The 13,687-nt window shown below is 41.3% G+C and overlaps 1 protein-coding gene across 23 annotated transcripts in view; it reads left to right on the top strand.

The window, feature by feature from the left end:
- The first annotated feature begins 227 nt into the window (after nucleotides 1-227).
- ASPH (aspartate beta-hydroxylase) overlaps nucleotides 228-13,687 on the top strand; it is a 303,829-nt gene continuing 290,369 nt past the window's right edge. For 15 of the 23 annotated variants that reach the window (XR_011389109.1, XR_007918607.2, XM_070075073.1 and 12 more), the window contains exons 1-2: nucleotides 228-1,181; nucleotides 13,595-13,658. Coding sequence is in view for 21 of the 23 variants with exons in the window: in XM_070075073.1 (XP_069931174.1) it covers nucleotides 243-1,181; nucleotides 13,595-13,658 (1,003 nt within the window). In the remaining 2 variants the exon portion in view is untranslated. The remainder of the gene's footprint in view (nucleotides 1,182-13,594; nucleotides 13,659-13,687) is intronic. The other 8 variants (XM_070075074.1, XM_051843774.2, XM_017341336.3 and 5 more) reach the window with 5 other exon arrangements.

Below are 13,687 nucleotides of genomic sequence, written 5' to 3'. Positions count from 1 at the left end.
CTGGTTCAGCCAGGAGCTCAGACATTTTTAACGTCCTGTCCCGAATTCTGAAGCCACTGCAGGTCTAAGGCACCCTTCGAGTTCGCAAGAGGGGCCTGAGACTTGGGGACACGGAAGAATGATAACGTAGGCATTGGCCTGGCTGCGTGAGATTTCCGATCCTGGGTGCCGTCCAGGGTAAGAAAGATAACCTCCTGCGTCATATGCACCTTCCCATGTCTTAACTTTCTCTGAAAACACGGATGGCAAATCCCTGCTTTAACCCTGAACGGACCCAAGACCACGGGGTAAGCGCTGGACTAGCCCCGACCCAATTTCTGATGCGCCCTCACGTTAACACTGGTAAGAAACAGGCAGCTCTTCCCCAAGAAGCGGGATGGCATTTCTCGGCATCTGTGGGAAGGGGGCCCGGGACAAATCAGGCCAAGAGGCGGCGCATTCCGCCAGGCATCGGCACACGTGTCCCCCTACCCCGGCGCCCCGGCCCGCCCCCGCGCTCCGCCCCATCCAGATCTAGCCGGGTCCGCCAACGCTCGCGAGAATCCGCTCGGCTGCTACGCTTGCCACGTTCCAAAGGACCGAGACAGCCTGGAAAGCTGAAGGCGGCTCGAGCTCACAGGCTGCGGCGCCGCGCCAGAACAGCTCCAAGTCTGCAGGGGGCGGGCAAGCGCGGCAGGGTCCGGCCCCCTCATAGTGGCGCTTGCGATTGGCTCGTAGCCGTCGTCACTCAACTTCTGTGGGCGGGCCGAGGCCGGGCGGGGGCGTGGCCGAGGGGCGGGGAAGCCGCGCGCGCTCGCCTCCGTAGGGAGTCACAGGTTCGGCGCACGCGAGGGCCTGGCGCGCGCAACCTGCACGCGGGCGAAAGTCCTCGGAGGCGCGGCGGGAGGTGCGGAGGCACTGACGCTGCTGCAGGAGCCCCGGCCCGCGCCGATCCAGCGCCCGCTGCCGTCGGCCGCCCCCCAAGATTCCCCAACACTGAGGAAGACTCCCCCTTCCTCGCCCCCAGTCCTCGCCAGCCCCCGCGGAACGCGCCATGGCCCCGCGCAAGAATGCCAAGGGCGGCGGCGGCGGCTTCACCACCACGAGCAGCAGCAGCAGCAGCGGCTCCAGCAGCAGCGGCGGCGGCGGCGGCACGAGCACTAGCAGCAGCATCGGCAGCTGCAGCACCAGCACTCGGAGAGGTCAGAGGCCCTGCGGGGCGGGGTCCGGCGCTGCGGTCCATCTCCCCGGGTGCCCCGTCCTCCGTGGCGTGTCGTACCTCCTCTTGGCGCGCGGGGCGGAGGCCGCGCTCGCGGGGCCTGGCGAGCTGGAGGGCCAAGGGGGCGGAGCGGGGTCCGCGCCCTCGGGTGGGTCTCCCCGTGCTGCCCACACCTGCAGGGCGCAGCCGAGCTGGCCGTTACGTGTCAACTCTTTCTTGGCTGTCAGTGGAATTGAAGCCGGGAGTAGGCGAACAGTTCATCGTTGCCCTGCATACTCGGGTTGTGGGGACTTTGAAAATGTGCCAAAGTCAGGGAAAGTTGAGTTCCTGCCTAACCAGCATCGTTTAAGAGCAACTCAAAGGAGGACTATTAGGGGGATGGAAGTTGGGGAGCGGGGATTGGGAGTGATTTGAATGTCCTTGGAAATTACCTGAAATGTTTTTGCTTTTTTATAGCTTTTTCACATGAGTTGTAGTTACCTTTAAAATATCAACGGATGCCATGAAATAGCTCATGAGCTTCTATTTTTTCCTAAAATCAACCACATATTCACCTTTCTCTCTCCTTGTGCTTACCGAACAAGAACAGATGTTTTAAATCTGTTTCGTCTCATATTTCAGTGGTTCTGTTTCTTTTATATTCCCTTTGACTCATATTTAGGATACTGAAACTGGAATGCACATGTGTGTTGAATGTGAACAACAAACCTCCCTTGGGATAGTTTAGACTGTTGCTGAGCGCTAAATGCAGGGCATTCATGTATATCTGAAAATAACATAACTCCGGTTATGCTTCACAGAACTATTTCCCATATAGCACTTATTTTCATGTGTATTGCTATGGCCTCAATCCCAACTCTTCCTCATTTCTTATCCCCAACTCTTGGTATGATCCTGTCCCATAAGAAGTGCTCAAATATTTGATTAGCAAGCGAATGAATAGTTGGGGTGAAAGTACTGCAGTTAAAGCCATTGCACACATTTAAGTTCAAGAACTCATGTTTGCATTCCAAATGGGAAGACACACACAGTTTGGGGTTCAAAACCAGCCTCATAATTCACCTTTGATTTAAGTAATCTTTTGTGTTCCTTTTCCTTTTGTCTTTAAATGTCAGTTAAACACAGCCCCTCTGGGTCTGGAGCTTCACTTTTTAATATTTCTAAGTGAGAAGAACCCTGTGTGCTGCCTGAGCACCAAGCAGAGGAAGTTGTTAAACAAGACATTAAAGTTTTATGTAGTTATTTTCAGGTGAAGCGTATCTTTGTTCTGTCTATCCTGTGAGCTCCCTAGAAGTGATTAGATCTGAGGAAATTATATGGCCTTTTATTGATAAGTTAGTATTGAGAAATGTGTGTTACATTTCCACATCTACCGAATTAATTCTTGAACCATTTTAACAAGGAGTGAATGAGTTTAGGAAACATTAGGACCAAAATTAACTTATTCTGACTTTTCGTCTTCAGGCATTATGAGCAAACTCTGTCCACATTGAGGATCTATAGCCTGTTAAGCATTTGGCACATTGATTCCATAATTATCCTGAAACAGACTTAGCATGCATCAGACACAATATGTAACACAGAGAAAGGTCCTTGTTACAAACAAAGCAAAACAACAGAAACAACACAGAACAAAATAAAAAACAAAACCCCGGAGTTGGTGTTGGAGTCCTGCGTGTTACATAATGAGTATTCTTTTTTCACAGCTATTTGTTTTCCCAGCAAATGAGTTCTGACTGTGTGTGAGGCGGGGAAGGCACTGGGGATGCAAATCAGGAATCTTTCCATCATCCTACACGGATGAAAATGAGTATGTGGAACAAGCAGTAAAACCAACATTTCTTCTATGACTATGATTGTCTGGTCACTGAGGTATAGACAGTTTCTGCTGGGGAAATCATAAAAGCCAAGGAATTTTTCAAATGCAGTGAGGCCCATGGAATTCCTTGCTGTCATCATAAAGATGGGACATCAATGTCCAGAAAGCTTGTCTAGTTCACTGAAGGTTGCTGACGTCATGGAAACCTAGCTAATTACTGGAAGAACCAAGACCAGAACTGAGATTTTATGATATTCATTCATTACATCATACTTCAAGTTTATGTTCTCCGAAATGTAAGATCCCTAGGGCATCAGGAGCTGACTGGATTACCAGATTTCCTTCTGACTCTTTCATGACATACCTCCTTTAGTTATTGAACGACAGCGCACTTTTGTCAAGTCACTAATTACATTTCCTTTGAGTAAAATTATGTTTACAGCAGCATATTTGAAAATCTTAGTTTGATAAGAGTACATAGGCTCAAATAATAAGTTTTTAAGGATGTTTTGCATTAAGGGTGTAAAGTTGATGGCAACACTAGTCACTTTAAATATTATTGTTTCTTAGATTTTTATGTAAATATATGGGGAAAGAGGGCCTAGTCCTTTAAAACTTGCATTTTAGGGGGAAAAATTTAAAATGGGTGTCTGATTTTAATTTTAACTTAAGTTGAAAGTGATAAAATATTTCCTGCCGAGTTCAGTTTTACTCTTTTCAGTTTTAGTCTTTAAAATAGAAAAGAAATATGAGCACTTTTGACATCTTGCCTTTAACTTGTACATAAAATTTGATTTGCACAGCCAGTTGAGACCAGAAGAAGCCTTTTTCAGATTTACTGATTTGTAAATCTTTCATAAAGAAATATCATGATGTTCTTTTGGGCTTATAACACAGGGACACTAATGTGTATCATTTTTGTTCGTTTAGCTTTTCCCTTTTTGAGTATCACTCTTCCCCTGTAGCTTCTAACCTGCTTTCCATCTGCTTGTTTATTTTGTGTGTCAGCCTGATTTATTACCCTGTACCAGTAGGTGTCACTGGAGAACCCTTCTCATCCACCTTTCAATTTGAAACTTCAGGTTATGTAACAGCAATTAGGGTTTTAACTATTATTTAATCAGTCTGTACATACTCCAAGCTGTTGATAGACAACTACTTAAAAACTCTTAGCCACTTCTGTTCAATTCTATCAAGGTCTCTAAGCAGATTTAGTCATAAGAAATTTAGTAATAAGAATTTGTCCCAAGCAGCCTTTTTATTTAGGCTTAGCATATTCAAAATTAAAAGCACTCAAGTAATATCTGTAAAATATATGCACAGATTAATTTGAAATGTATTTAAAAGGTGTTAGTCATTTGGAGACATGCTTCTGAGGATTTTTTTCCCACATTTTCAGTATCTCTTAAATTACTAAGTAACTTGAAGATACAATGCACTGCTGATTATGTTCTTGTCCCCTTGAATAAAAAGGTGATGGTGAAATTCCCTTTCTTTAGCCAGGGACTTAAGCAGTTAAGCCAGTTGCTTAATCCTCCATTAGTCATTGCAGAATGAAAAGATAGGAGCCATAATTCTTCTACTGCAAGACTTGTGTACTAGTTTGTGGTTGAACCAGCCTGTTCAGATCGCATGAAATCAAGGACTAAGGGAATTCTTGAATGCATATTTAAAAGGTCAAACATGCAAACCTGTGGTGGGCTTGAGAAGGAAAAGGAAGGGTCTGTATCTTAGTCTTGCTTTAAAGTCGTCTGACTCAGATCAGTAAAGACAAGATTATATGAGATTTGCATTTTCAGCTAATTACTAAAACAGTGACTTGGATAATGGCTTATGTGAGCTATCCACCCTATTTTTAGTTGATACCACAGATTTAACTCCTGAGCTGTTTGCTCCCAGAGGTAAACAGAATAACAAAACCCACCAAAATCTTTTTCTCTAGAAAGGCATGATAATTTGAGATAAAGAGCCTAATGTTCTGAAGTCATAATCATTTAACAACTGTGTGACAGGTTGCTTTAAATATCTAATCTCAATCTTCTAAAACAGAAGGAATTACTCTGCTTTCCTTTTAGTGCTGTGACCCATTCTATATCCCCTCATATTTCTCGCGTTTCCATCAAAGTGCTCCTAATGGTAGGGGAACAGTACAAAACTTTCCAGGATACTAAAGTGGAGATTCAAGTAGGGTATTCCATGCTTAAAAATTCTTGATGATTTATTGTAAAAATTAATAATTTGGGGGCCAGTGTTGTGGGGTATTGAGTTGATCTGCTGCCTGTAATGCCAGCATCCCATATGGATGCCAGTTCATGTCCTGGCTGTTCCACTTCTGATCCAGCTCCCTGCTAATGGTGCCTGGGAAGGCAGTGGAGAGTGACCCAAGTGCGTGGGCCCCTGCCATCTACTGAGGAGACCCAGATGAAGCTCCTGGCTCCTGGCTTCTGCCTGACCCGCCCTGTCCATTGCAGCCATTTGGGGAATGAACCAGCGGACTTCTGTCTCTCTCTGTCTTCCCTTTCTTTCTTTAGCTCTGCTTTTCAAATAAATAGATAAAATTTTTTAAAAAATTAGTAATGTTGGGGCTGGCCCTGTGGCACAATGGCTTAAAACCCCAGCCTGCTTTGCTGGCATTCCATATGGATGCTGGTTCGAGTCCTGGCTGCTCCTCTTCAATCCAGCTGTCTGCTATGGCCTGGGAAAGCAGTGGCGGATGGCCCAAGTCCTTGGGCCCCTGCATCAGTGTAGGAGACCTGGAAGACGCTCCTGGCTTCTGGCTTCAGATCAGCTCAGCTCTGGCCATTGTGCCATTTGAGAAGTGGACCAGCGGATGGAAGACCTTTCTCTCGCTCTGTAACTGTTTCAAATTAAAAAAAAAAAAAAAAAAACAAACAAACAAGCAAACATTAATAATGTTATGTGACTGTAGCACTTGAGTTTTAAGCAAAATGGAGGCTCTTGAGGTAATATTTACAATGTGACTTTGTGTACCACTTGATACATTTGCACCCATGATACATTTGTGTCTGCCTCTGGAAGTGAAAATATTCCATTAGCACAACTGTTGTTAAGTTACTTTGTTCTGCACTTGTTATTTGTTTGTATTTGTTTTTTGAGGATGAGTCTTGGTTACCTTTGGCTGGTATTATCTTGTAAAGGCAAATCACCTAATGTAATTGGTTCTCTTCAGACAGGTGATGGACTAGGGCAAATTAGATATAGATAACCCATTAACCTCAGAGGAATGTTGAGTTCAGTTGGTGAATAAATCTTTTTAAAAGCTAGTTATGGAACATGCACTGAAGTACTGGGGCTGCCTGTGAGACCCGTGACATCACTCTGTGCTCTCAGCAGAGAGGGTTAGTGAATTAAGTCGGGGGCAACAGGGGTTGTCCAATTGTAGTAGGATTGCCAAGGACATCCCTGAAACTGGAATAAGCCCCTGCTCAGCTTGGGGAGTACCATCCCTCCTACATGTGTGCCTGTAGATCTAATGCAAGGTCTTGTTCTGTATGCAAGTAAGCAAGGATCAGTCTTAATTTTAAAGTGGGAGAATCTTGTTTGATAAAATCTTATTCCACAATCAGCAATGATTTACCTGTCTTTAGTCATATTTTACATAAGTTTGTTAGACATTTCTGCTCTCCCATAGTGCAGTCATTGGTATCTTTTTGTTGTTCCTTAACTTTGATTGTATGTTTCTTACACTGCTAATGAGCACGATTTTTCTGTCTTTGACACTGCTTTTAATCTCAGTTTTTTGAAATGGTATATTGGAAAGCCCCTTTGATCCTTGGTTCACACATATATTTAATTTATAAGCAGTTAATTTTTTTCTTGCATGTATCTAAAAATCTGCGTTGTCAGTGTTTCTTGAGAGAATATTTAGTGTGCAACTTTACCTTTCCATTTTTTGAATTAAATTGATTGAAATAAGCTGCTTGCCACTGAGTTTTGTGAATATTTTCAAGGACTGGCTTTTTGGAAGAGAGCCAGCTCTTTAACTTATAAAATAAAAATACTTCTATGTGTTTTTCTTTAAAACTGTATCTTTTTGAAATAATACAAATTTAAGGCCTATACATAGGTATTAAGAGCAATGCAATGAATACTCTCATATCTACCACACAGATGAAGAAGCAAAACATTACCAAACTCTTGGGTTTTCCTCTCCTGTGTGTCTGTCTGTGACTGTTTTTTATAAATTTTGTGATAGCAATTCTTATGCTTTCCTTTATTAATATATAAAGTATAAGTACAAGTAATACAGAGAGTTTTCAGAAAGTCAGTAGAAAATGTGCATGATGAATGAATTTCAAAAGGATAATAGACTTTGTTATATATGTATATATATATAACTTGTTTACATGTGCTACAAGAGTTGTTAATAGGCTCTTGCTTGATGTAACTAGCGAGACACCATTCGAGGTTCTGCTGTTCTCTGGTTATTTATTTTCTTCTATGACTTACCTGCTTCTTCACATTGTAGGTGCCACTTTTCATTGAGCCATCCTGCTGAAACCATGTTGTCTTTCTTGTAAGCAGTGCTGCTCTGAGCATTCTTGTACCTCTGTGTCCCTTGTGCCTGTGTGTGAATCCTTTTCCAAGGCGTCATCTAGGTTCTGAATTTGGGGCCTTAGCAAGTGTTAAATATGAAGCTTTTCCTAGATACTGGCCATGTTTTAGCCCCAAAGTGGTTGTATTGATTTACACTCCTACTCACAGTGAATACCATCCTCTTTGGTGCAGCCACGTTAGTAAGGTTTAATATTTGCAAGTTTAGTGGTTAAGAAGTAGTACTTTGTGGCTTAAATGTGCATTTTTCTGATTACTAGTGAGAACGGCCATTTGTGTTCTCTTTTCTGTGGATTACTTTTCCATGTATTTTGCCCATTTTTCTGCTTGTTTTGCATCTCCTAAGCAAATACCCAGGAGAGGAATTGCTGGGTTGTAGGGTAGGTGTATGTTTAGTGGTATTAAATTTTGACAAGTGGTTATATATTATATACTCCACTGAGAGCATGTGGGAATTCCAATTGCACAACATTTGTGCCAACATTTGGTGTTGTTAGTCTTAATTTTGGCCATTCTGGTGTTTGCCATGGTTTCCTATTGTAGTTTACAATTCAGTTGCCTTGATGACTAACAATGTCGAGAATTTGTCTTTGTACTACAAGGATGTGCATGTTATCTTCTTTTGGGCAGTTTCTGTTTAGCTCTTTTGCCTATTATTAAATTATTTTTCTTGCTCTTTATTATTGAATTGTAATTCCTTTAATATTCTGGATAGAAGTTCTTTTCCAGATATATGTATTACAAATATTTTTCCCAGTCTACTGCTTACCTTTAATTTTCTTAATAATATCTTTCTGGAGAGTAAATATTTTTTAGTACTGTAATATTTTTGAAAGTTTTATTTGAAAGACAGAGTTACAGACAGAAAGAGAGAGAAGGAGAGGCAGAGATCCTCCATCTACTGGTTTACTCCCCAAATGGCTACAGTGGCCAGGGCTGGACCAGTCTGAAGCCAGGAGCTTCTTCTCTCACTTGGGTGTAGGGACCCAAGCACTTAAGTCATCTTCTGATGCCTTCCCAGTCACATTAGCAGGTAGCTGGATCAGAAGTGGAGCAGCTGGGACTCAAATTGTTGCCCACATGAAATGACAGCATCCCGGGTAGTGGCTTTACGTGCTGCTATGCCACAATGCTGGCCCCTGGACTCTTTTTTTTCTTTCTCTGTCATTAAGAAACTTTCCATATTCTGAAATCACAAACTTATACTCCTGTATTTTCTTCTAGAAGTTTTGCAGTTTTAGATTTTATGTCTAGCTCTATGATGTAACTAAAATTAATTTTGAATTAGATTTTTTTAAATGGACATTCAGTTGTTTTGGCATCATTTGTTGAAAAGACTTGGCTTTCATCATTGGATTGCTTTTGTTATTTTTGTCAAAAAAATGAAGCATAAGGACATCAGTCTATTTCTGGACTCTTTTCTGTTGTTTTGTTATTTGTCCTTCTGCCTGTACCACAGTCCTGATTACTGTAGTTGTACACTAAGTATTAAAACTAGGTAGTGGGAATCTTCCAACTTTTTGTTCCTTTTAAAACAGCTCTGAATATTTTAGGCCTTTTATGTATCCATATACATTTTAGAATCAACTTGTTGATTTCTACAGAATATACATGCAAGAGTTTGTGAAGAGAATTGCATCAAATCTGTATATCAAGTTTGTGAGAATTAGCACTCACTGATACTAAGTCTTACAGTCCACGACAGTGATGTATTATCTTTATTTGTTTAGATCTTTAATGTTTTTCTGCCTTGTTTTGTAGTTTTTGATGTGGAGATCACATACATTTTTTGTTAAATACTTTTTTGGATTGTTTTATGGTTTTTGATGCTATTGTAAATATTTTTAAATTTTTAATTTTTCCTTTATTTGCTACTAATATATACACTTAGGAATGATACTTACACTTATGTCATTTGACCTTGCTAAATTTATGTTAATATTAGTAGTTTTTTAAAAAACTTCTTTGAGATTTTCCATGTAAATATCATGCCAACCATGAATAGAGATAACTTTACCTCTTTTCCAGTCATTTCTTGCCATACTGCTCTGTGTGGAACTTCCAGTACAGTATTGAATAAAAGTGATGAGGGTAGATATTCTAGCTTTGTTTCTGATTTTAATGACAAAGTATATGCTATTTCACCATTAAGTAAGTAGAATTTAACTCTGGGCATTTCCTAAATGCTCTCTACTGGATTGGGGGATTTCTTTCTATTTCTAGGTTGATAATTTTTTCATATACTTTTAAAAGCTCCTCTTGGTCAAGATGAAATATCTTTTTAAATACTGGTCAACAGTTTTGCGTCTTTGTTCATACTGGATGTTTGTAGGAAATTTTCTTCCTTCCTTTTTTTCTCTTCTATTATTTCTTCCCTCTTCTCCCTTTATGCAGCTCACTAGGAGTTAGGATGAGTTCTGAGCACTGTTTTGAGTGCATCAACTGAGATTATGTATGTTTTTTCCTTTTGTATTTTAATTGGTAAATTAAATTATGTTCTAATATAAAACCACTTTTACACTTCTGAGAAGTATCCAACCTGGTAATTTTACATATTTTTAAGTATTATTGGATTGATTTTGTTAATATATGCATTAGTAAAAATGACCTGTAATTTTCTTTCCTTGTTTTGCAATCAAGGTTATTCTAGCTGCATAAATGAATTTAGGAGTATTTTCAGATGTGAGTAGCCATAAAGGGAAACTGCTTTGCTTCTTAACTGTTTATGAGACTGTTTAACTTCTATTTCTTCTTGTCAAAGTGGCTAAGTTGCAATTATTACTTCCTTGTAGGTACCTTTGAGTAAGTTACATTTTCTGAAAACTCTGCCTTTGAAGTTTCAGGCTTAGCTGGTAAAAGGTTGTTTATGGTTTTGAAAACAGAAAATAGCTATTTATGCCAGTAATAACCTTATAATGAAATAAAAGTGCTTTTAAAAATCACTGAATATTGAGCTTCTTTAAATTTGTTATTTTTAAGACCCTAAGAATATTTTGATGAGTTTATTAAAGTGAAAAGTCTTTCTTATAAAATCATCAGAATACCTGAGAAGTTAAGCCATATCATGCTGGTAATTTGGTTTGATTCCATTTCCACTTGAAGTGGTAATGACTAGTGCTAGGTACATTTATATTGTTTAAAATTAGGCCAGCCTCAGAATCAGCCCTAAAGGCATTCGGATCCGGCTGAAAAGCCCATGAGAGTATTTCAGGCATGGAAAGCCAGGACACTCTGGCAAAAAAAAAAAAAAAAAAAAAAAAAAAAACCTAAGTGAAAATCTCTGTGAGTGAGATCCCAGTGGGAAGAACAGGTCTTCAAAGAAGGAGGTACCTTTCTCTGAAGGGAGGGAGAACCTCCACTTTGACTATGACCTTGTCTAAACAAGATAAGAGTCGGAGAACTCAAAAGGCTTCCATAGCCTTGGAAACTCATGACTGGAGCATAGGGAGATTACTGATGCCATAAACAGGAGTGTCAATTTGTAAAGTCAACAACAGGAGTCACTGTGCACTTACTCCTCATGTAGGATCTCTGTCCTTAATGTGCTGTACATTGAGATTTAATGCTATAACGAGTACTCAAACAATATATTTCACTTTGTGTTTCTATGGGGGTGCAAACTGTTGAAATCTTTACTTAATGTATACTAAACTGATCTTCTGTAAAAAAAAAAAAAAAAAAAAGAAGAAATTATCAATTCCCAACTTGACTCTCACTGGGATTAAACATGACAATAGGTCTGATCGGATTTCATCATCATTTAAAAAAATCATCTATTATTTTTCACTTTATGTTTCTGAGTGGGAGCAAACTGTTGAAATCTTTACTTAATGTATGCTAAACTGATCTTCTGTATGTAAAGAGAATCAAAAATGAATCTTGATATGAATGGAAGGGGAGAGGGAGTGGGAAAGGGGAGGATTGCGGGGGGGAGGGACATTATGGGGGGGAAGCCATTGTAATCTATAAGCTGTACTTTGGAAATTTATATTCATTAAATAAAAGTTAAAAAAAAATAAAATAAAATTAGGCCAGTGCCATGGCTCACTAGGCTAATCCTCCACCTGTGGTGCCAGCACCCCGGGTTCTCCTCCCGGTTGCTCCTCTTCCTGTCCAGCTCTCTACTGTGGCCTGGGAGTGCAGTAGAGGATGGCCCAGGTCCTTGGGCCTTGTACCCAGATGGGAGACCAGGAGGAAGCACCTGGCTCCTGGCTTCAGATCGGCGCAGCTCGCGCCAGCTGCAATGTGCCGGTGGTAGCGGCCACCTGGGGGGTGAACCAATGGAAAAAAGGAAGACCTTCCTCTCTGTCTCTCTCTCTCTCTCACTGTCTAACTCTGCCTGTCAAAAAAATAGTAATAAAATAAACAGGGGCCAGCATTGTTTCACAGCTCATTAATGTGCGGCTTGCAATGCCGGCATCTCAAAACAAGTCCTCCTTGCTCTGCTTCCCATCCAGCTTTCCACTGATGTACCTGGGAAGGCAGTGGATAATGGCCCAAGAACTTGGATCACTGTCCCCTATGTTGGAGATCTGCATGGAGTTCCTGGCTCCTGGTTTGAGCATGGCCCCAGCCTTGGCTGTTGCAGCCATTTGCTAAGTGAACCAGCAGGTAGAAGAAGATCTCCGTCTCTCTTGATCTCTACTCTTTCTCTCTGTCAGTCTACCTTCACTTTTTTCTTTTTTTAATTTTTTTGACAGGCAGAGTGGACAGTGAGAGAGAGAGAGAGAGAGAGAGAGAGAGAGAAAGAGAAAAGTCTTCCTTTTCCGTTGGTTCAGCCTCCAGTGGCCGCTGCGGCCTGCGCACTGCGCTGATCTGAAGCCAGGAGCCAGGTGCTTCTCCTGGTCTCCCATGGGGTACAGGGCCCAGGGATTTAAGCCATCCTCCGCTGAACTCCTGGGCCAAAGCAGAGAGCTGGCCTGGAAGAGGAGCAACCGGGACAGAATCCGGCTCCCCGAGCGGGACTAGAACCCGGTGTGCCGGCGCCGCTAGGGGGAGGATTAACCTAGTGAGCCACGGCGCCGGCCTCTACCTTCACTTTCAAGTAAATACGCCTTTTTAAAAAACTGAATAAATCTGAACTTACTCTCTTCATGAGCAAAATAAAATGCTTATTAAAATTTAAGATTTATTTGATTATCTTTTAGTTTTCTCTAATCAGTGTATTTAGTTGTAACCAGTAATTAGACATAGATTCCTAGGTGCCTGGCACAGGCTAAGACACCATTTTTTGACTGGTCTGTGGCTCCTGTGGATTTACTAGTAGATTTATGTTCCAGATATAGCTCAGTATCTGAAGTACATGTTTACTCTCTAAGCCTATAGATAGAACATTTGAAAGATGAACTTTATGTGAAAGTGCAAAGCTCTTAAAAAACTTATTATATTGTTTTCTTGTGGGTGTAGTGTGGTATTTATGTGAAGTCCCAAAACTAATCTTTAGAATTCTCTTTTGATGAGTAGATATTTAAGGTGGTTGAGTAGGAATAGAATAAGATGGAGTAAGAGAGAACAGAGTTTACTAGTCTAAGTTTATTTGATAAATAAATGTATGTTCAAAACCTTTTCCTTCATCTGGCTTCTGCCCAGTGCCTTGTAGTCTTCCCATGTGTTCCTAGTTTATTTGGCCCTATCTTTAGCACCAGCTATATCAAGTCCTCAAGTCCTTGAGCCAGTACCTTACTATTCCCCTTTGGTTTTGACAGATGACGGCCTCTCATTTTGCAGAGACAGCAGAGCATGTCCTTTTGGGGCTTCCCCATCTGCTGTGTGTTGGACGGGCACTGGCCTTGGAGTTGCATGACACTGATTGCCAGCTGACTCGAGGCTTAGGGCCCCTAGTATATATGGACAAGAGTAAAGATCCATGGTAGCTGCAAAAGCCAACACATTGGAACACCTTGGGAAGGGTTGCTCTGATTTGGACATGGAAGTATCAACAGCAGACCTGGTGTGGTGCATCTTTAATGTGTAGTTCAGTAAAGCCTGTTTTCTTCTTCTAGATTGAGGTGGAGGCCCTGGGAACATGGTGGGTGAGTGGAGATGAACCAGCACCACAGTTACTAGGTAAAGTCTTGTTAGTGACAACTGTTAAG

The sequence above is a fragment of the Oryctolagus cuniculus genome, chromosome 6 (genome assembly GCF_964237555.1).
Source record: "Oryctolagus cuniculus chromosome 6, mOryCun1.1, whole genome shotgun sequence".
In the NCBI taxonomy this organism is placed as follows: Eukaryota; Metazoa; Chordata; class Mammalia; order Lagomorpha; family Leporidae; genus Oryctolagus; species Oryctolagus cuniculus.
Note: the sequence above shows the minus strand (reverse complement) of the source record. Positions and strands in the feature narration are given on the sequence as shown.